Source organism: Heteronotia binoei, chromosome 19, assembly GCF_032191835.1.
Source record: "Heteronotia binoei isolate CCM8104 ecotype False Entrance Well chromosome 19, APGP_CSIRO_Hbin_v1, whole genome shotgun sequence".
Taxonomy (NCBI): domain Eukaryota; kingdom Metazoa; phylum Chordata; class Lepidosauria; order Squamata; family Gekkonidae; genus Heteronotia; species Heteronotia binoei.
In genome coordinates, this window is record NC_083241.1 from 11,873,221 (window position 1) to 11,896,302 (window position 23,082).

Here is a 23,082-nt window from a genome sequence, read left to right on the forward strand (position 1 = left end):
GATGGTGATCCTATCACCTCTCAGCTGCCTCCTCTCTAGGCTGCCTTTTGTTTCCACATGGATGTGGGAAATACCTCTCTGTCCTTCTCCTCTGCTGAGTGGGTGGGACCAGCTGTGCTCTCAGCAGTAAGCCCTCACCCTGCGTGGCACTGTTGACATTACTCCTCTAGTATAACCCTTGTATTGCACCCTCCAGAACATGGAGAAAGGAGGAGGAGCTTCAGGAGGAAGAATAAATAGGAAAGCTCTTAGACTAGGGATGGCCAAACTTGCTTAACAAAAGGGCCACACAGATTAAATGTCAGATGTTTGAGAGCCACAAGACATGAATGTCAGTTGTTGGAGGGAGGGAGGCAGGAAGGAAGATGGGGAAGGAGGGAGAGGCGAAAAGAAAGTAACTTTAACTTTAAATGCATTCTCCAAGCCGCTGGCTGACTTCGCTTGGAGAAATGATTTAAAGAGACAAATACCTTCTCCAAGCCAGTAACAGGATGGTAGGGGCTTCGAGAGCCACACAATATGTGTGAAAGAGCTCCAAGATCATGTCTATCATCTGTCTTGCCCCAGAGAGTTTTGATGAAGAGGAACAACCACTGATGTCTTAGTGAATGGCACTTTCCCCCAGGATACCACCCTTCAGTGTTTCATTCTCCAAGTCACCGTCAAAAAACCTTTGTGACGGTTGGTTTTTTTGTCATTGAATACACAAAAAAAGGTTTCGACCTGGGGTGGGTTCCACTTGGTTAAGAAGGCCATCAATACATCATCTCAGGGTCATTGTGATCAGAGTCTCTGCTTGTGTGTTGTCCCCACCTGCCCAGGTCTCCAGCTCCTGACTCCAATCTCGTTGCCTAGAAGTCTCTCGGAGCTGCTGCGCTGCCCTCTGGGACACTGCCACCGCTGCAGCCAACCCATGTTTACCATTGTCTACCCAAAGCTCTTCCCCTTGAGAGAAACACCAATGGCTGGATTGCATCAGGGGTAATTACGGGGAGAAATTACCCTGGGGTCTTGGCTAGAGGGAGAAGGAATCTCTACAAAGGGCTAGAAGCACGGGTGTATGTTATTGGTTTTATAATGACTTGCCGGTGAACGTTGACTTCTCAAAACAGAGGTTTATCTTCTGTGCCTAAAACTTCTGTGTTCCTTGCAAGCAGCATAATTGATTTATGCCCCTCCCCACGCAAATGGTTTCCTATTTTTGTGTTTCTTGCAAAGCAGTATCTGTGCAAATATTTAAGTCCCCCTCACTCAAAATGATGTCCCATTTTATTTAACTACTTTTTTTTTCAATCCCCTACGTTTCTTTCCACTGCGGACCCAAGGTGACTTACATTATCTTCCTTTCTTTTTTCACCCTCGCAACAGTCCTTTGAGGTAGGCGCATGACTAGCCCAAGGTCACCCAACGGGCTTCCGTGGCGGAGGTGGTGATTTGAATCTGGGTCTGCCACTGTGCCGCACTCGCTGTACACCACACAGCAGACCAGCTGAAGTGACCCGTAGGGATTTCCTTTGCCTGCAAGTTGCTTTCGGTGTCTGTCTCTGTATATGGATTCTTATTTTGCCCTTGGCTGTGAAGCAGCAGAGTCATTTGGAACTCATTGGTGCTCCCCAGGTATGAAACCAAGAGGGAACTGAGATGGGGAAGTGTAGAAGAGGCCTCTGATCAGACATTCTGGACGTGGTCTCTGCACATTTACCAGTCCATGCCCAAACATTCTACCCCACCCCACTCCCCAGAACCCTGAGAAGCAAAAACTTCTTTTCCTTCAAGAGTGGGCAGGTATTTTCAAAGCTCAGAAAGAACTGCCGTTTCACACGAGCTACGTGAAACAGTATCGTCCCATAATAGCACTTCTAGCTCCCTCTTCTTCTTTTCATTTATTTTAGGTAATTTATGTTCCACCCATTCCCAAAAAGGGGCTCCGGGCGGATAACAACTTTGCGAAAACAGTATAAAGCAGCAGTTAGAAATGAAATCAGTGTGAACAATACAGCTTGGAGGGCCAGTTTGGTGTAGTGCAGGGGTGGCCAGACTTGCTTAATGTCAGAGCCGCATAGAAAAAAACATCAGATGTTTGAGACCTGCAAGACATGAATGTTAAATGTTGGAAGGAAGGAAGAAAGGAAGGAAGGAAGGAAAGAAGGAAGGAAAGAAGGAAGGAAGGAAGGAAGGAAGGAAGGAAGGAAGGAAGGAAGGAAGGAAGACAAATAAATGGTAGGGAGAGGTGAAAATAAAGCAACTTTAATTTTAAAAAGCATTCTCCAAGCTGCTGACTGGCTTGGCTTGAAAAAGTGATTTAAAGAAACGAATGCCTTCTCCAAGCCAGACAATGGGGCGGTGTGGACCTCAAGAGCCACACAATATTTGTGAAAGAGCCACATGAGGCTCCTGAGCTGCAGTTTGGCCTCCACATGCACCTGCTAATGTGACCTTGAGTCAGTGACAAGTTCTCGCAGAGCTGTTCCTCTCAAGAGCAGTTTCTGTCAGAGCTCTCTCAGCCCCACCTGCCTCACAGGGTGTCTGTTGTGGGGAGGGGAAGGGAAAGGAGTTTGTAAGCTGCTCTGAGACTCCTTCGGGCAGTGAAGGGCGGGGTACAAATCCATCCTCTTCTTCCCACAGTGAGACTTTTTATCCTGGCATGCAAAGCGAATGTACCTGTTTAGGTTCATGGTCCTTTTTTTGTGCAAAAAGTCAAAAGGAGGAGGAAACCGGAAAGCACAGCTTTCGATAGTTTGCCTTTTAATCTTTTCAAATCCAGTTTTCCTAATCAAAGAGGGGGGAGGGAACCACACCTTTTGTTCTCGTTGATTCTTAGAGCCACTCCTCCTCCTCCTCCTATTGGTGATATTCTTAAATGAAAGCAAGGAGACAGTGATGGGGGGCAGTGCTTTCTTCTGTGGTATTCAGGCTCAGCCCTGGTGTGAAAGTCAGCTTTGGTTTGGCTGGGCCTGCAGTGCTATAAATGTGCAGCGGCAGGGTGCTCAGATAGGAAGAAGAAGACCATAGATTTATACTGCGCCCTTCTCTCTGAATCAGAGTCTCAGAGCGGCTTACAACCTCCTATATCTTCTTCCCCAAAAACAGACACCCTGTGAGGTAGGTGGGGCTGAGAGAGCTCTTGTAGCAGCTGCCCTTTCAAGGACAGAGTCTCAGAGCAGCTTACAATCTCCTTTATCTTCTTCCCCCACTGTGAGGTGGGTGGGGCTGAGAGAGCTCTCCCAGAAGCTGCCCTTTCAAGGACAACTCGTGTGATAGCTCTGTCTGACCCAAGGCCATTCCAGCAGCTGCAAGTGGAGGAGTGGGGGAATCAAAACCAGTTCTCCCAGATAAGAGTCCGCACACTTAACCACTACACCAAACTGGCTCTGTATTCCTGTATTCCCTACTGTATTCCTAGGCTGTACCAGTTCCTTGCTGGTGTTGGGGGCATCAACAGGAGTTTTAATAGCCCCAGAAAGCTATGCAACTGGCATCCAGTTTAAGGGACAATGAATACACTGAAGCATCCAACCCAAAGAACAGGATGTGCGCTTTCGAGCACAGTTCAGTGCAACGTTCTCTTGAATTTAAGGGAGCGACAGTTTGTTGGGGACCTCTTCCTGGGCTCCATGGAAACCTTCTAACTGGGCAGTTAATTCCTTCCTTTGAGGGAGCCGCACGCTACAGCATTCACAAAAGAGCAGTCTGGTGATGCGAGTGAAGGACATGAATTTGTGTTTGGCTTATTTTCTGCTACCGACCCCCCTCACTTCCCCAAGCAAAAGAATAATAATAAAATAGGCTTTATGGAGTGAGAACAGTCATTTGGGCAGCAGGTTTGCAAACACCATTTTGGAGAAACCTTCTCCTTTTTCTTAGAAAGCTTTGCCCTGATTACAGCTGACTGTTTGCCTTGCCCTTGCAAGGCGAAAGTCAGCTTTGTGTATGGCTGGCAGCTCCATGGTTGCCACAGTCCATATGCCACTTTTGCCCACGTGGCCATGAAAATTCATGCAATATCACATCTTGCTGCCACCAGAGCCCAGTGGTCCTCGCCTTTTCTGGCTGGACAGTTCCTTTTATTGGACCACAGCACACAAACCATGTAGTACGCAGTTCTTCGTCATTCAAGAAATACAAGGTTAGGCTTTGCGTATTGCTACACTAACACAAAAGTCCTGTGTAGAATGACTTCATATGGCACCTGGCTTTTGGCCACTGTGTGACACAGAGTGCTGGACTGGATGGGCCATTGGCCTGATCCAACAAGGCTTCTCTTATGTTCTTATGTGACACAGAGTGTTGGACTGGATGGGCCATTCGCCTGATCCAACACAGCTTCTCTTATGTTCTTATGTGACACAGAGTGTTGGACTGGATGGGCCATTCGCCTGATCCAACACAGCTTCTCTTATGTTCTTATGTGACACAGAGTGTTGGACTGGATGGGCCATTGGCCTGATCCAACACAGCTTCTCTTATGTTCTTATGTGACACAGAGTGTTGGACTGGATGGGCCATTGGCCTGATCCAACACGGCTTCTCTTATGTTCTTATGTGACACAGAGTGTTGGACTGGATGGGCCATTGGCCTGATCCAACACAGCTTCTCTTATGTTCTTATGTGACACAGAGTGTTGGACTGGATGGGCCATTGGCCTGATCCAACACAGCTTCTCTTATGTTCTTATGTGACACAGAGTGTTGGACTGGATGGGCCATTGGCCTGATCCAACAAGGCTTCTCTTATGTTCTTATGTGACACAGAGTGTTGGACTGGATGGGCCATTGGCCTGATCCAACATGGCTTCTCTTATGTTCTTATGTGACACAGAGTGTTGGACTGGATGGGCCATTGGCCTGATCCAACACAGCTTCTCTTATGTTCTTATGTGACACAGAGTGTTGGACTGGATGGGCCATTGGCCTGATCCAACAAGGCTTCTCTGATGTTCTTATGTGACACAGAGTGTTGGATTGGACGGGCCATTGGCCTGATCCAACAAGGCTTCTCTGATGTTCTTATGTGACTCAGAGTGTTGGACTGGAGGGGCCATTGGCCTGATCCAAAAAGGCTTCTCTGATGTTCTTATGTGACTCAGAGTGTTGGACTGGATGGGCCATTGGCCTGATCCAACACGGCTTCTCTTATGTTCTTATGTGACTCAGAATGTTGGACTGGATGGGCCATTGGCCTGATCCAACAAGGCTTCTCTGATGTTCTTATATGACACAGAGTGTTGGATTGGACGGGCCATTGGCCTGATCCAACAAGGCTTCTCTGATGTTCTTATGTGACTCAGAGTGTTGGACTGGAGGGGCCATTGGTCTGATCCAAGAAGGCCTCTCTGATCTTCTTATGTGACACAGAGTGTTGGATTGGAGGGGCCATTGGCCTGATCCAACACGGCTTCTCTTATGTTCTTATGTGACTCAGAATGTTGGACTGGATGGGCCATTGGCCTGATCCAACAAGGCTTCTCTGATGTTCTTATATGACACAGAGTGTTGGATTGGACGGGCCATTGGCCTGATCCAACAAGGCTTCTCTGATGTTCTTATGTGACTCAGAGTGTTGGACTGGAGGGGCCATTGGTCTGATCCAAGAAGGCCTCTCTGATCTTCTTATGTGACTCAGAGTGTTGGACTGGAGGGGCCATTGGCCTGATCCAACAAGGCTTCTCTTATGTTCTTATGTGACACAGAGTGTTGGACTGGATGGGCCATTGGCCTGATCCAACATGACTTCTCTTACGTTCTTATGTTCTAAATATCTTGATTTCAGTGGGCTTAAACTGGATCCACTCTGGATAGGATTGCAGTGTGACCCTCCTAAAAGCAGGGTGGATACTGTGAAGAAGAAACAAACACCAAATGCACTATTTTGAGTAAACCCCTCCCTCCCCTGGTACCCATGTTCCTCCTTTTTGAGGGATATTTCCAAATTTTGCTCCGTAATGCAAATTCACAAAGCTCTTTGTTCCCTCGTGGGCTGGTTAAAAGGGCCAATGTGGTGCAGTGGCCAGAGTAATGGGCCAGTATCTTGGAGACCCGAGTTCTAATACCCACGTTGCCATGAAGGCTTGCTGAGTGACCTCGGACCAGTCACACACTCAGCCTAGCCTTCTCACCGGATTGTTGTGAGGATAAAATGGGAAAGAGGAACGGTGCAAACTAGTTTGGGAGAACAGCAGGATATAAATAACGTGAATAAATAAGTTTCTTGCTTCCAGCAGCGTATCAGAAAATATACAGGAAGTATAGAACGCCATCACTCGCTATGTTTCTATGTACATGTACGCAATGCTATCGAAAAGGGGAAATCTGGAGACACAATTGAGTAGCTAGACAGGTGGGGATGAAACACCTAGCTTATTGAATCCAGCAAACTCAAACTCGGGCGCAGGATTTGCAAAAGCAGTCGAGGTCAAAGAGCTTGCAATTGCACTGATGCACCTGTTGTCCCCTTTTTATTTATTAGGTTGTTTTATTAGCCGCTGACCCACCTGGCCTGCCTGAAGCAGTGTTCAGCAGGGAAAATTATCTGGCTCGATGAAAGAGAAAGGGGTGAGACGATGGTGGGCAAGAGCAACAACACAACTCCTCCTGGGGTTGATTTGTGGGGAAGGCATACCTCGTTAACAGGGTTTCATGTTTTCCCCTCGTGAGAACCTAGACCTGGGGGGCGCTAAGCAAGGGCAGCTGACAGAGGAAGGAAAGCCGTCCATGTCATGCAGTACAGCTTGTAGCCAATGCTTACTGTAAGCTGTGGAGTCTTGTGAGCAGAAATTCTGCTGCATAGTTTGCTCTGAGTGCATTGTTCCAGAGCTAAGACACAAACGTGAGCTGGAGGCTAAAAAACTGAGAGCTAGCTCACACTAACTCAGCTTAGAGGGAACATGTTCCCTTAGAATTTGGAGGGCAGCAGGAGCTGAGGAATTCTCCAGACATCTTCTTCATAGCTATGCAACAATAGCTGCTATAGTATTTTAGCTGAACTCTGGGTGTGTTGATGGAAGAAAACCATTGTGCTATTTTTACAGGCTCAAATGTTTTGTGTACTTAATTTTCTCTCTGCGTTTTCAACTGTCCAGAAAAGTTTGTCTGTTGTGGGTGAGAGCCAGGGTTTTAATCTTGAGCCAATGACTGCTTTCTTTTCTCCACGTCCCCCCCCCCCTCCACCGCCTTCCTCCCTTCTGTGTTCCAGGAGGACGAGTGTTAGTTTTGTGGCGTACTGCTGCTCCACCCGATGTCTGCAGACTTTTGACCTATTGAGCTGATAAAAACTGAAAGCAGCTCGAGAGCCTTGCCAGCTTGGAGCTGCCTTCTGCGGGGTCTCCTGATGGCGCTGGAATACTCCGTCGTGTGCGTTTGTGTGCTGGCGTTGCGCATGTGGCCGAAGCAGCCAGGAGGAGTTGCCCAGCTGGGAACACGGAGAGCCACTTAAGTCCACGCCCCGTCGGATTTGAATGCAAAGCAGAAACTCTTTGGGAAGTGTTTTAACTCTTCCAGCTTTAGAAAAGGTTAACACTTCCCCGGTCCTCCTTTCAGGCAGAACGTACACAAGCAAACATCAGATGAGCCAAAGGCTTCTGGAACACTCAAGGATTCTAGTTGTATTCACACAAGGTTTCTGTTCAAACCGGGGTCAGCCATTTGAATGTGAGAAACTGATTTAACAATACATTTGTAATACTCGCAAGTTCCCTTTTTGTTTGTTTGTGTTTGGGGGAGAGAGACAGAGTGGGCGTTTTCGCACTGACCTTAATCGGCAGCGACGTCCCTCTTCACCGCGCAGGATCTGCACGGATTTCGCACCAATTGCTGCGGAGCACCCGGAAGAGCCGCAAAGTCCCGCGGCTTTTGCGGCGCAAATGGAAACCACCAAAAACCAGTTTCCATTTGCGCCGCAAAAGCCGCGGGACTTTGCGGCTCTTCCGGGTGCTCCACAGCAATTGGTGCGAAATCCGCGCAGATCCTGCGCGGTGAAGAGGGACGTCGCTGCCGATTAAGGTCAGTGCGAAAATGCCCAGAGAGACTTTCCCTTGCTACGCACAGGAGAACAGCCATTTAAGGTAACAGTTTATTTTTGCTGGTGAGAATGTTACTTTGTCTCCCCCCGCTTTAGATTCTAATATTTTCTCCCTTTCTTCACCCCCTCCCCCAAAACTGACCTATTGACAGTAGATGAGAAATGTAAAATCTTCTTTGGGAGATGGGGCGTTTACCCTGAATTGTGAAGTCATTATCTTTATGAGTCCACAGCAAGGAGCCATTCATGCAGGGCTTTTTTTCTAGCAGGAACTCCTTTGCGTATTAGGCCACATCCCCCTGGTGTAGCCAATCCTCCAAAAGCTTACAGTAAGCCCTGTAAGAAGAGCCCTGTAAGCTCTCGGAGGATTGGCTACACCAGGGGTGGGTGGCCTAATATGCAAAGGAGTTCCTGCTGCAAAAAAAAAAAAAGCCCTGCATGAATGTCTCACTTGGAGATGATCCTGACTTTTCATCCTGTGGAGGTCAAAATAATTTTTAAAAAATAGCAATAGGTTGGATTGGAAGGCTGCCCACTGCGGTGGACTTGCTAAGAATTGACACACCAACGTGGAAGCAGACAGCGCTTGTTGTGAGATCTAGAGTGGCGTGGTCTACAGTTGCCTCAGCATCAAAATTCCCGTTGATTTCCCAGAAGCATCGGTCAAGCGTCATGACCTCAGAGGCGGCTGTGAAAAGGAGAACGAAGCAAACTCACTTTTCCCCCCCCACTGACTTTTCTTTTTTAACGGATGCTTGGGCTCAGAAAGGACCTTGCAGGTATTTTCCCTGTCCTCTGAGGATTGTCTCTTGGGAACGTTTTGTTGCACCCTCTAGCACAGAAGCTAGAGGACAGCCCAGAAGGAGGGTGCGACTTGGTGTGTTGATTTTTAAAATAAGAAAAGAGCAAAAACAGAGCCCTACTTAAGACAGTTTACAGATATTTATTTTTCTTAACGCATTGCCGTTGGTGTAGTTAAGAACCACGAATTGCCTTGTGGGTTTTGACACACTAGGCATTCGTTTGGGGAGGGGGAGTGGAGTTAATGTGCTGAAAGATCAGAATCTCCAAAATTGCATCTATTAGGCGGTTGGGAACATCACGTGCTGCGGGGAGGCAGACACCTGCTGCGTTAGTGGAAAGGGCAGACATGTTAGAACTGCCCGGAAGGGAGGCATTTTTTGAGCTGGGTGCTGCCGGGTGCCAGAAATCTTTCTCACCCAGTCGCCTTCCTAGGTGATTCCCTTGAGGGGGATCGGGAAGTTCCTGGAGTGCAGACAGGACCTGGATTACGTAATGATGCAGACCAAAGTGAAACGGTATCATCCAGAACCCTGGCAGACCATAAGTGGGAGCAATACCGCGTTAATTCCCCACCCCCATTAAAAAAAAAAAAAAAGCTTCCAGCATTGAGCCAAGGTGAAAGAAGAGGGGCTTAGTTGTAACCCTGTTGCACACAAGAAAAGAGTTTTTTATATAATGGAGCCAGGGCTTTTTATTTTATTTTTTAGCAGAAACTCCTTTGCATATTAGGCCGCACCCCCCCCCCCCATGTAGCCAATCCTCTGAGAGCTTACAGTAGGCCCTGTAAGAAGAGCCCTGTAAGCTCTTGGAGGATTGGCTACATCAGGGGTGTGCGGCCTAATATGCAAAGGAGTGCCTGCTACAAAAAAGCTCTGGGTTGGAGCCTTTTGAAATATAAGATGTTGGTCTAGGACCATAGCAATACTGTCCTGACTTCTCACCCCTGTAAAAGCCAGGATACGCGAAAGCTGTCCTTTCTTGAGAACCTCAAGGAATCCTTCCTACGCATCCCTCCAAGCAGGGAAGGCCGATACACTGGCCCTGCCTTTTTCTTTCTCCCCAGAAGTACAGAGAGCTCCTGGGCGAATCAGAGGGGAGGATGAAATAGCTCCTTGATTTCCCTTCCTCCTCCACACCCAGCCTTGCAGATTGAGCGTTGGAAGCTCCTTCCAGAAGAAAACGAAATAAAATTTAAAAGCCCCATCAGCAGTGAGATCCCTTCCCTGAAGGCGAAGAAGCTGTTCTCTTTTCCTTGGATCCACCCTTTCAGGGCAGGCAAGGAACTGTGAGCAATGAGCAGGTGTTTTGGTCTACCTGCCCATTGGGATGGTTATCGGACGGGGTGAGGAGACCTCCGGGTTTCCGAACAGCCTTTTGCTGAAGCAGCCATGATGCGCTCCACGCAGAGATGTCGCAGCCTCGGATTTGAAGCTTGGCTTTTGAACACGTGTCTTTTGAAATAACATCCGCATTGGAATAAAAGCATTCTGAAGCATCCTGCCCGTTTGTGTGTGTGTGTTTCTGCTGCTTTGTGCTTTCATATCTTGTTTGTTTCTATGTCTGCAGACATGTTCAGCTTGGCTTTTGAAAGTAAAAAATGTGGCCACACAAAGAAGATAGCGAGCCATTCTGCTGCAGTCAAAGAATTACTTAGGAAGGATGTTATTACTATTTTCCACCTTTATTTTTTTTCCTTTTAGTGTTTTCTTTTTCAAACTTATACGGTGCGTGTGTGCTAGGGTTTCCAGATCTATGTTGGAAAATACCTGGAGACTTTGGGGGTGGATGTAGGAGAGGGCGAGGTTTGGAGAGGGGAGGGGCCTCAGCCTGATACAATGCCATGTAGTTCACCCTCCAGAGCAGCCCTTTTCTCCAGGGGAGCTGATCTCTGCCAGCTGGAGATCAGTTGTAAAAGCAGGAGATCTCCAGGCCCCACCTGGAGGCTGGCAACCCTGGTGTGTGCACCTGGAAGTCATGGTGACCTACTGGGGGCCTGGAGGATATTCAGGGAGTGGCTGACTAAAGCCTGCCCCCATCTCCCGACTGCTGGTATTCCAAGGAGGTCTCCCATCCAAGTACTTATGAGTCGACCCTGTTCAACTTTTGAGATCTGATGAGATCGGGCTTGCTCAGGCTATCCAGGTCAGGGCTAACTATTTTCACTTTTATTGACAACCAGTGTGGTGTTAGTGGCCAGGTTAGGCACTGAAGAGACCTGGGTTCCAATCCCCATTCCGCCACGAGGCACACTGAGTGATCCTGGGCCCATTGCTGTCTGTCTCAGTCTCTCCTATCTGGCAGAGTGGCTGCGAGACTGAACTAGAGAAGGAGAAGTTTCATACCCTTTAGAGGAAGGGTGGGATAAAAAATGCACCGGCAAAGAGCATAGTTTTGCCGGAATCTTGCACAGTTCTGTTGGACCAGTCCATTGAAGGAGCCAGGTAATAAGACGTTACAACAGCTTGGAGGACTTAGGTGATTCTCTTGTACTTCTTACAGCACCGTGTTGCAAAAACGCAATAGCCTCTAGGCTTGTTTATGTGTGATGTACAAGATGTGAAGAAGAAGAAGAATTGCAGATTTATACCCTCCCCTTCTCTCTGAATCAGAGACTCAGAATGGCTTACAATCTCCTATATCTTCTCCCCCCACAACAGACACCCTGTGAGGCGGGTGGGGCTGAGAGGACTCTCATAGCAGCTGCCGTTTCAAGGACAACTCTTGCAATAGCTATGGCTTACCCGAGACCATTCCAGCAGCTGCAAGTGGAGAAGTGGGGAATCAAACCCGGTTCTCCCAGACAAGAGTCCACGCACTTAACCACTACACCAAATATGGGGGTTTTGTTATTCACAGCAGAGACCCAATTAGTGTTTAAGGCCCTAAGTGTTGCTTTCGGTGCCTGTCCTGCTTCCTACTAATTACGGATGAGCACATAATGTGCAGGTGTGGAATGAGTTGTATCAGGCAACAGTTTTTGGGCCTTTGGGAAGTGAACTGCCTTTGGGAAAGCTTGGCAGGCAGTTGATGCGACTAGAGAAAACCAGCCAGTGGTATATAGAGGACCCTTTAATGTTCCAACAAATATAGAACTTTTAGATTTGTGCTCAAAATCCCACAAACGATAGGAGTCTAATTCTGAACTCCAGTCTGGATTCATTGAACAGCAGGAAGAAAGTCAACGGTGTAGCTCTAAAACAGAAGATGATATTGGATTTACTGTATATCCCACCCTTCACTGAAGCTCAGCATGGCCTACAATATCCTTTACCTTCTTCCCCCCTGTGAGGTGGGTGGGGCTGAGAAGGCTCTCCCAGCAGCTGCCCTTTCAAGGACAACTATGAGAGTTATGGCTGACCCAAGGCCATTCCAGCAGCTGCAAGTGGAGGAGTGAGGAATCAAACCCAGTTCTCAAACATCTGATATTCATGCCTTGTGGGTCTCAGACATCTGATGTTTATTCTATGTGGCTCTTACGTTAAGCAAGTTTGGCCACGCCTGGCTTAGAGGGTAGGCATACAGCTTAAAGTCTATTCAGTTCATCCAGAGATGCGTTCGTCCTTGGGACAGGCTACCGGGCCAGCCGCCTGTTAGCTGGGCAGCCTGCTCTCTTGTTTTTTCCAGTCATTCATGCTAATATTTCCATCTCTGGTCAAACTGTAAGCCAGCCAGAGAATGGAAAACTTCTGTTACTGTTCTTCTCACTCAAAGGTCTTGAACAAATCGCGATCCAGCCCTTGTACAGGCAACCGCCTGTCTTTAGCAACTGCTAAGGTAGTTTTCTGATCGTCTCTTATAAGGAGGAACTGGGCAGTTTGTTAGGTGATAAATTCACACAACCTATCAAGAGGAAGAACAGATACTTTACTCTCAAATCAAACTACTTTTCGCAGTCCAGTAAATACATTCTATTGTTATTTTATTACTATTATTTATTCGGTTTATTAATCACCCTGTCCCAGCTTGCGCTGGGTGATGTACAGAAGAAGGCATGATGCCATAAAAACAAAGGTAAAGGTAGTCCCCTATGCAAGCACCAGTCGTTTCCAAGTGACATCACATTGCAATGTTTTCACAGCAGACTTTTTTACGGGGTGGTTTGCCGTTGCCTTCCCCAGGCATCTACACTTTCCCCCCAACAAGCTGGGTACTCATTTGACCGACCTTCGAAGGATGGAGGGCTGAGTCAACCTTGAGCAGGCTACCTAAACTCAGCTTACTCTGGGATCAAACTCAGGTCATGAGCAGAGAGCTCGGACTGTCGTACTGCAGCTGTACCACTCTGCGTCACAAATGTACAAAACATTAAAATTCAGTATAACAAAGTTGATATAAAGACGACCAGATTAAAAGAATTCAAAGATGATGCCTGTGAATTTTTCCCCCAACACAATTCTGGACTACTTGGCCACTTTCTGGGCAGGGGAGAGGGGACACAAAATCAGAAATTCAACAGAGGAGAAGGCGGGGGGGGGGGGCTGCTACAGTAGAGAACCATTGCTGTCCTCAGGCAAAAGCCTGGCAGAACATCTCTGCCTTAAAGGCCTTGCGGAATTGCATGAGAGCTCACTGATGATATCAGGCAGAGAGTTCCACCAGGTTGGGGCCAAGACTAAAAAGGCCCTGGCCAAGGACAGCTGGTCATCTCTGGGCTACGGACCACCAGGAGGTTGTCGTCTGCATAGCGTAGCGCTCCTAGGGACATGCCAGAAGAGACATTCCCGCAGGTAAGGACTCAAGCTGACCAGGTCCACACTGACAAACTGTCAGAATACTGCAAATATGGAAAACTGTTCCTCTGAAGTTGTCTTGTGTCAGGGTTGCCACAAGGTGTTTTTTCGCCCCCAGCAAAGCACACCTGCCTCCCCAGACCTGTAGTGTAGCCTCAAGAGGAGACACTGGTCACTTTCTTGCTGCTGCCGGAGGGAAGGCCTGCGAAGCCCACGCTTGCCTGTCCGTCTGAGGTAACTTGCTTATCTCAAGGCTTGCCCCTTGAACCTGTCCCTTCTTAGAGGCACACGCCTGCCCTTGAATACCACAGTGGCCATCGGTGATGCCAGCCAGTCTGAGACTAGGACTCTGGCTCCAGTCGGCAATTCAAGACATTTCGGTCTGGCTGCAGGAGGCCGACTGCCAGTCAGACTCATGGGAGTGCCCTGGGATGCTTTCCCTCTCGCCTTTTCTCTTCAACTCTGAACAAGTTTGCCCCACTCCAGTCGGCAATTCAAGACATTCCAGCCAGGACTCAGGAGGCCGACTGCCAGTCAGATTCATGGGAGTGCCCTGGGATGCCTTTCTCTTCAACTCTGAGGTAAAAAGAGCAGGTTTGCCCCACTGTACCATGATGAAGCACTGTGATTTGCCCACATGGGCAACACTTGGCATTAGTTCAAGGTGGGTAGCCATGTTAGTCTGCCTATGGCAGTAGAAAAGAGTAAGAATCCAGGAGAACCTGAAAGACTAACAGGATTTGTGGCAGCACCAGAGCTTTCGGGAGTGGGTGACTCAGAAAAGCTGCCACTTTTTATTAAATTTTATAACGTTACAATAACCATCCAAGGGGGGAAAAAACTGTACTATAATAATAGGGTAAAAACAGACATAAGCTAGAGACACAAAGTAATTGGTCTATAATCATTGGATTTAAAAAATAATCCAGCAGTGCTTTTTAATAAATAGCATTAAGAACTTCCAATATAGTACTATATTCTGGCTTAAACGCTAGATATTCTGTTACTGGAAACCAGACAGTCACAAACTTGGAGTCATATAGGTCTGTTTCTTGGCTAGTAAGTGAAATTTTGTTAGTTTTTAATGGTGCTACTGGACTCTTGCTCTTTTCTACCTTCCTGTAGGAATGCCAGCCCCTGGGAGAGGCCTGGGGATCTCCCAGAATTACAGCTCGACTACAGAGATCAGTTTCCCTGGAGAGAATGGATGCTTTGGAGAGTGAACTTGGGCACTAAACCCCACTGAGATCTCTGTTTTCTCTAGGTCAGGGGTGGCGAACAGTGGCTCTCCAGATGTTTTTTGCCTACAACTCCCATCAGCCCCAGCCAGCGTGGCCAATGGCTGGGGCTGATGGGAGTTGTAGGCAAAAAAACATCTGGAGAGCCACTGTTCCTCACTCCTGCTCTAGGCTCTGCCCCCAAACCTCTAGGAGTTTTCCCACCTGTCTCTTGCTTTGGTCCCAGGGGGACTCATGCAACCCTATCTTCCATGGGGGATACCCAGGGGTGGAATTCTAGCAGGAGCTCCTTTGCATATTAGGCCACACACCCCTGATGTAGCCAATCCTCCAAGAGCTTACAAAAAAAAGAGGCTTGTAAGTTCTTGGAGGATTGGCTACATCAGGGGTGTGTGGCCTAATATGCAAAGGAGCTCCTGCTAGAATTCCACCCCTGGGGATACCATCTCTGGGTATAATTAGCTGGAAAGGTGGGGTGTCATTTTTTTCCTCTTCTGTTGCTAAACTGTTGGAAAGCTGGCATTGTGCCGTTCGTTGATAGCCAACCTGTTTCTTCGCTTAGGTTCCAGGGTTGCTTCTTGGCAGTGCTATTTTTGTTTTTTAAAAGGCACCAATTTCCACCAATCCCACCCCCCCCCCCCACCCACCCCCCGGACGTGGGAGGGAGCCCCCCCAGGTGCCAGGACTCAGTTCTGGGGACTGTGTCGGAAAGTGCCATCATGTTATAGCCAAGTTCAAGCAGGCCCATAGGGGCTTTCAAAGCAAAAGAGGAACAGAGGTGGTTTGCCATTGCCTGCCTCTGTGTAGAAACCTGAAATTTCCTTGGCAGTCTCCCATCCAAGTACTAACCAGGGCCAACCCCTGCATAGCTTCTAAGATCTTATGAGATTGGGCTATCCAGGTCAGGGAAGTGGTGAACACCACCACCGAAAGCCCTGGTTCTTGATGTCTCAGTTACAGGATCCTGGGGATCATGTACTGAGAAAGACCCTTCTCTGCCTGAGGGTCAATAGAGGAGGAGGAGGAGGAAGAAGAAGACTGCAGATTTATACCCCGCCCTTTTCTCTGAATCAGAGACTCAGAGCGGTTTACAATCTCCTATATCTTCTCCCCCCCCACAACAGACACCCTGTGAGGTGGGTGGGGCTGAGAGGGCTCTCACAGCAGCTGCCCTTTCAAGGAGAAGAAGAAGAAGATATTGGATTTATATCCCACCCTCCACTCCGAAGAGTCTCAGAGCGGCTCACAATCTCCTTTACCTTTCTCTCCCACAACAGACACCCTGTGAGGTGGATGAAGATATTGGATTTATATCCCGCCCTCCACTCTGAAGAGTCTCAGAGCGGCTCACAATCTCCTTTACCTTCCCCTCCCCCACAACAGACACCCTGTGAGGTAAATGAAGATATTGGATTTATATCCCGCCCTCCACTCCGAAGAGTCTCAGAGCGGCTCACAATCTCCTTTACCTTCCTCCCCCACAACAGACACCCTGTGAGGTGGGTGGGGCTGGAGAGGGCTCTCACAGCAGCTGCCCTTTCAAGGACAACCTCTGCCAGAGCTATGGCTGACCCAAGGCCATGCTAGCAGGTGCAAGTGGAGGAGTGGGGAATCAAACCTGGTTTTCCCAGATAAGAGTCCGCACACTTAACCACTACACCAAACCGGCTCTCCAGCGATAGCTATGGCTAACCCAAGGCCATTCCAGCAGCTGTAAGTGAAGTGGGGAATCAAACCCGGTTCTTCGAGATAAGAGTCTGTGCACTTAACCACTACCCCAAACTGGCTCTCCAGATTATGATGATGATGATGATTATGATGGAGGAGGATGCCCTTCACTCTGAATCTCAAAGTGTCAGAGTGGCTCACGGTCTCCTTTCCCTTCCTCTCTCTTCCCTTCCCTGTGAGGTAGATAGGACTGAGAGAGTTCTCCCAGAAGCTATCCTTTCAAGGACAGCTCTGTGAGAGCTATGGTTGATCTGAGACCATTCCAGCAGCTGCAAGTGGAGTACGGAATCAAACCCAGTTCTTCTAGATAAAAATCAATGCACTTAACCACTACACCAAACTCTCTAGGAGGAGGAGGAGGAGATTGGGGGAGATCGGATTTATACTCTGCCCTTCACTCAGAAGGATGGAAGGCTGAGTCAACCTCAGGTAGCCAGCTCGAGGTTGACTCAGCCTTCCATCCTTCTGAGGTCGGTAAAATGAGTACCCAGCTTGCTGGGGGGAAAGTAATGACCGGGGAAGGCAATGGCAAACCACCCCGTCAAAAGGTCTGCCGTGAAAACATTGTGAAAGCAACATCACCCCAGAGTTGGAAACGACTGGTGCTTGCACAGGAGACCTTTCTTTTCCTTCCTTCACTCAGAGTCTCAGAGAGGCTTATATTCTCCTTCCCCTTCGCCTCCCCACAACAGACACCTTGTGAGGTAGGTGGGGCTGAGAGAGCTCTTGAGAGAACTGCTCTTAAGACCCAGCAGCTGCATGTGGAGGAGTGGGAAATTCGAACCCAACCCTCCCAGTTTAGAGTCCATGCACTTAACCTCTACACCAAAGTGATTCTCTGTTAGAACTACGGTGGCCTTGCTAGATGCAAGGTAGCTTCATCAGAAAATGTTATTGACTTCAAGGGTTTGTTTTGTTTGGGGCTGTTTTTTTAGAACAGGCAGCAGGAGTAGGTGTTGTTTCTGAAACCACAATTGAGCCTGGGCTGTCAAGCGCTTCTGGCTCTGCCGTTTCCACTCATTCTTGTGGACAGCGAAGCCAAGAAGCAGGGTGTTTGCGACTTGGCGTTTGGTGCAGAAGGACCGATTCCAAAAGGGCTAGGCAGCAACAGACCAGGGTCTGTTTCTTCCCGTAGATGGGTGGACGGAAAACTTAATGAGAATCGCAGGAACGGCGAGATACCATATGACATCGGCCTCGCCAGCTTTCCAGTGGAGCAAAGAAACTAGGCCTGCAGAAGGGCTTGGAAGCGCATTTATGCCCAGAAAATAGCATTCAGTGAATGAACGTCATGCTGAACAGTATAGGGTGGATCGTTTCTGCTTTTCAAAAATCTGGCTTTTTTCACAGCTTATCCTAGTTTGCAAGGAGATCTTTCTAAAGCACCTTCCTTAACAGAGATCAGGAGAGGTAGAGAATTTCTCTTTTTTTTGAAAAGGAGAGAGAAGCTTCTGTTTGCTTTGAGCAGTAGGAAAGCTAATAGTCAAGTCAAGTTAGCCTTTATTGGCATAAAATATATGTATATCAGAGCAAATTGGTTAAAAGAGAAAAAATGGAATGATTGCATACATATACATCAGAATAAGCATAAACATAAACTGTTTCTATGAGATCCTCTGATGTGCCTTTAAAACAGAGTAAAGAAACTTTCTTAGTGACACTAGATGAAGAATGGTTCAAAAGTCTGTAGTGCATCTTTAGTGCATCACAACAATCTTTAGTGCATCACAACAATCAACCATGCTAACTAAAAGAGGATGTAAATGCTTGTCACAAAGATCTGCATACAAATTACAGTAAAGAAGAATATGAGTAATTAACTCCACACATTTTTGCTTACAGAGGTAGTAGCTGTAATAATAATAATATCCAAGGCTACCTTGGTTTTGTCAGGGCAGCCTAAAGCCAAAGGGAATTTTTTTTGGTCATAACCTGGGTCAAAATAGCCTCCCTGTTAAGAATCCATTTTTTTAACATATACAAGGAAAAGGGAGGATGTAAAAAGGTAAAGGTAGTCCCCTGTGCAAGCACCAGTTGTTTCCGACTCTGGGGTGACGTTGCTTTCACAACATTTTCATGGCAGACTTTTTACAGGGTTGTTTGCCATTGCCTTCCCCAATTTTCTACAATTTCCCCCCAGCAAGCTGGGTACTCATTTTACTGACCTTGGAAGGATGGAAGACTCAGTCAACCTTGAGCCAGGTTCCTGAACCCAGCTTCCGCTGGGATCGAACTCAGGTCATGAGCAGAGCTTAGAACTGCAGTATTGCAGCTTTACCACTCTGCGCCATGGGGCTCTGTTGTACTAAGTGAAAAATTATTTGCTTAGTGGTGTTGGGCTCACAACCAATAAGAGAACTTTTTAAAAAATTGCACACAAGGGAGAAGTTTGCTATGTGCAGTTTTTCTCTCCCAAGGATGGTGTTGAATGAAGCTGCACTTGACCACACTGCCGTTCTCCCCCTCTGAAAAGTACAGCCAATAATATTTATGTTTTGTAAAGATTAATTTAAAAACTGCATCTGGAACACTCAGGGCTTTTTTTGTAGCAGGAACTCCTTTGCATAATAAGCCGCACACCCCTGATGTAGCCAATCCTCCTGGGGCTTACAAGGCTCTGAGTACAGGTCTACTGTAAGCTCTTAGAGGATTGGCTACATCAGGGGTGTGTGGCCTAATATGCAAAGGAGTTCCTGCTACAAAAAAGCTGAGAACACTCTAAGATGAAAGCACTGCTACTCCTACCTACCTGAAGGTAGAATAACAACGTAAAGCCTTTAAACAACACCTGCCACTGCTGTCTTGAAAAGCTTCAGTTCCTCTTCTGTTGCACGTCCTGCAGAGGAGCTAAGTTCTTGCAAAGTGCTCTGCTTTGAGACAGCTCAGTTCTTGCAAAGGCTACCATTCTTCTCCTAGCCAATATAGCCTAGAGACAACCATGGCAAACATTTGCTAGCATGGAAGATAAGAAAACTGAAAAGTGAATGCAGGTCAGGGGTGGCCAAACTTGCTTAAGAGCCACATAGATGTCAGATGTTTGAGAGCTGCAAGACGTGAATATGAAAGGAAGGAAGGAAGGAAGGAAGGAAGGAAGGAAGGAAGGAAGGAAGGAAGGAAGGAAGGAAGGAAGGAAGGAGATGAAGATACTGGGTTTATATCCCGCCCTTCACTCTGAATCTGAGTCTCAGAGTAGTCATAATCTCCTTTACCTTCCCCCCAGACAGCAAACACCCTGCGAGGTAGGTGGGGCTGACAGAGCTCTCACAGAAGCTGACCTTTCAAGAACAACTGCTGCGAGAGCTATGGCTGACCCAAGGCCATTCCAGCAGCTACAAGTGGAGGAGCGGGGAAGGAAGGAAAATGGAAGGGGGGAGAGGTGGAAAGAAAGCAACTTTAAATGCATTCTCCAAGCTGCTGGCTGTTTTGGCTTGGAGAAGTGATTTAAAGAGAGAAATGCCTTCTCCAAGCCAGCCAACAGGGCATTGGGGACTTTGAGACCCACACAATATGAGTGAAAGCTGCATGTGCCTCCTGGGCCACAGTTTGGTCGCTCCTGATAGAGATCAACAGCACTAATAATTCCTGCCAAAGAGAACAGCTTAGTAATGGAATCCACTAATTCGGTTGAGAGAAGGAGGAAAGACACGTGGAGGTTTTTCTAAGCAAGTAGCAGTGCTTTCACCTAGAATGTTTAAACGATACAACAACGGTTTTCGTAACTGTGATCCAAGAGCGGCTTTGTTGCTGTTCAGGGGTTATTTGGGGTTCAATGACAGAGGTTGGAGATGGAAGACGACGTTGCAGTTTGCAGCTGTGGGTAAATCATAGACTTATCCAAAGATAATGATGTCTGGATTCCGCTTGACCGGAACTTGTGCCTGCAGCAGTTTCCCAGAATCCTCTGCAACACCCGAGGGGTTCCGAGGCAGATCTTTAGGGACTGAAGGGTAGATGGACTGATTGTCAGGTCTGAAAACTACCTTCAGTAATAACGACTCTCCATGTATTCAGGATAGGCGTTTATTGTAAGACAGGACTGGTCGGGGCCAGTGTCGAAACTGAGGTACGTGGGCAGGTGTGTTGGATATATAGGTTCAGCAAAACTGTCACAAGCACACCTCTTTCTTTAGGCGCAGGATTAATTCAAAAGCAAAGCCTCTACAATACAATTCATTCACACTACAAAGCAACGTATGAAACCACCACGAGATAACAGACTGCAATAACCTTGAAGGCCAGGAGGAAAGGAATGAGTTCGCCTCCCTCGTGGGGTGCTTAACTTTCATTTCGACTAGACAAAGCAAGCATACAAAAAATAAGACTGGCAAGGCATCTTGACAATGATGTGGAAACAAAAAAAGTCAAAAGCCACTGCTGCTAAACAAGACCTATTCTCAGGGCTTTTTTTTGTAGCAGGAACTCCTTTGCATATTAGGCTGCACCCCCCCCCCCCGATGTAACCAATCCTCCAAGAGCTTACAGTAAGCCCTGTACTAAGAGCCCTGTAAGCTCTTGGAGGATTGGCTACATCAGGAGGGTGTGGCCTAAAATGCAAATGAGTTCCTGCCACAAAAAAGCCCTGTTAAACAGGGTTGGCCACCAAGGAAGGTCAAGGTCACTATCTCTCTTGGCTTGACTTCGCGAACGAAGATTTAAGAAAGGTGCAATAGTCCACGTCTGCTGCAGGCTCGCTGGTGGCTGACAGGACCAATGCGGGACAGGCAGGTCCGGCCACAGTGGCTGCAGGGAAAAGTCTGATTTGGGGTTGGTGCTGTAGCAGTGCGATTCTTCCTCAATCTCAAGGTCACTATGCAGAGGCATGTAATGGCAACCCACCTCTGTTCTTCTCTTGTCTTGAAAACCGTACGGGGCTGCCATAAGTCATCTGCGACTCGATGGGCAAAACCCCGCAAGCCTTTGTCCAAGGGATCCTTCTAGGTGGATTTCATACAGATAGGAGAACAGGCAGCAGTTCCATTGGCAATTAACGTTCTCACTGGCCCAGTGGACTGAGGTAGACCTTTGCAGCCTGTAGAAGACGGGTAAGCTGAGTAAGCTTTATCAAATCCATGGTGAGAACATCTAAACTTGGAACTTTCAGCTTCCCTTGACTTAACCTATCGTAGTGAAATCAACACTCCAATCTGCCACCATCTACAGCTACATGCTTCCATTGTTCACCTAGCCCCATCACACTGAGCAAGCAGCAAGGAAGAATCAAAAGGACAGGACAGGAAACAGCACATGAAAACACAGCTGGGGAGACTCTCACCTTGCAAACAGACCTTCCCACACAGCATCATGAAATCAGAAGGCTGGAGAGCCAAAGACTGTCTTAAGAGTGTCACATTCCAGTGTGTCTTGCAAGCACAGGCCCTAGTTTAGTCATAACCATACTAAGGGATTCTAGACCACAGATAAAGTAAGCCCAGGAAAGTTCGATCTTGTCAGATCTCAGAAACTAAACCGGGCCGACTATGGTTAGTCCCTGGATGGGAGATCTCCTTGGAATACCAGAGCTAGAGGCAGGGGCAGGAATTATTCAGCCAACTCTCTAACAGTGCAATCTTAAAGGGAGTTACTCCGGTCTAAGTCCATTGAAAAGAATGGGCTTAGACCAGAGTAACTCTCTTTAGGATTGCACTGTTAATATCCTCCAGGCCCCCATTAGGGGGTCAATCACCAGAGATCACTATGACTTCCAGGTGCGCGTGCAGACACACACACAAACATACACACACAAAGAAAGGTGGAATGTGTGGAAAACCCACCATCCTTACCTTGGCTTTAGGCTTCACTCCCCATATCATGTTCATTATTTGGACAGCAACTACATATGTTTGATGTAAAGCCATCACTGTAGTGATATTGTTTGAAGAAGATATTGGATTTCCACCCCACCCTTCACTACCCGAAGGAGTTTCAGAGCAGCTTACAATCTCCTTTCCCTTCCCCTCCCCTCCCCTCCCCATAGACACCCTGTGAAGTAGGTGGGGGTGAGAGAGCTCTAACAGAAACTGCTCTTGAGAGGAATAGCTCTGCAAGAACCTGAGACTGACCCAAGCTGACACCAGCAGCTGCATGTGGAAGAGGAGTGGGGAATCAAACCTGGTTATCCCAGGTAAGAGTCCATGCCTTTAAGTACTACACCAAACTGGCTCACTTGGTAGAAATTGCCTTGTCTCTGTGTGGTGCAGGCATGCACAGAGTGAAATGCGGTACTGTAAGATAGCAGAGCTTGTTATCTTTGTGAGTGGCAAAAAAAATCACGTTAACAAAAACACACAGGCTTATAAGCAACAGGTGGCAGAATTACGCTAGAACTGTTTTTGTTCTAAAAATGAATGAGCCTTGTTGGGAATAAGGAAAGCGAATAAGAAATCCTTACTAGTTAAATAGCAACACATTGGCCAAAATACTAAATCAATCCTTTTTTTCCCCCAAGATAATTTTTATTTTTCAAAAACTAAATAATAAAAACCCAAGGAATAATAACATATTTACATACGAAGAACAAGTAATAAATAAAGCAATACAAATAATCTGTAAAATAGTACAATGTATT

General features: G+C 47.4%; 1 protein-coding gene across 4 annotated transcripts in view; it reads left to right on the forward strand.

Moving 5' to 3' along the window:
* The window catches only part of LRRC28 (leucine rich repeat containing 28), a 77,624-nt gene extending 69,937 nt beyond the window's left edge, over window positions 1-7,687 (forward strand). For all 4 annotated transcript variants that reach the window (XM_060260048.1, XM_060260050.1, XM_060260049.1 and 1 more), the window contains 2 exons: window positions 822-981; window positions 7,193-7,687. In XM_060260048.1, the coding sequence (XP_060116031.1) occupies window positions 822-981; window positions 7,193-7,265 (233 nt within the window). In that variant the 3' untranslated portion in view covers window positions 7,266-7,687. The remainder of the gene's footprint in view (window positions 1-821; window positions 982-7,192) is intronic.
* The last annotated feature ends 15,395 nt before the right edge of the window (window positions 7,688-23,082 follow it).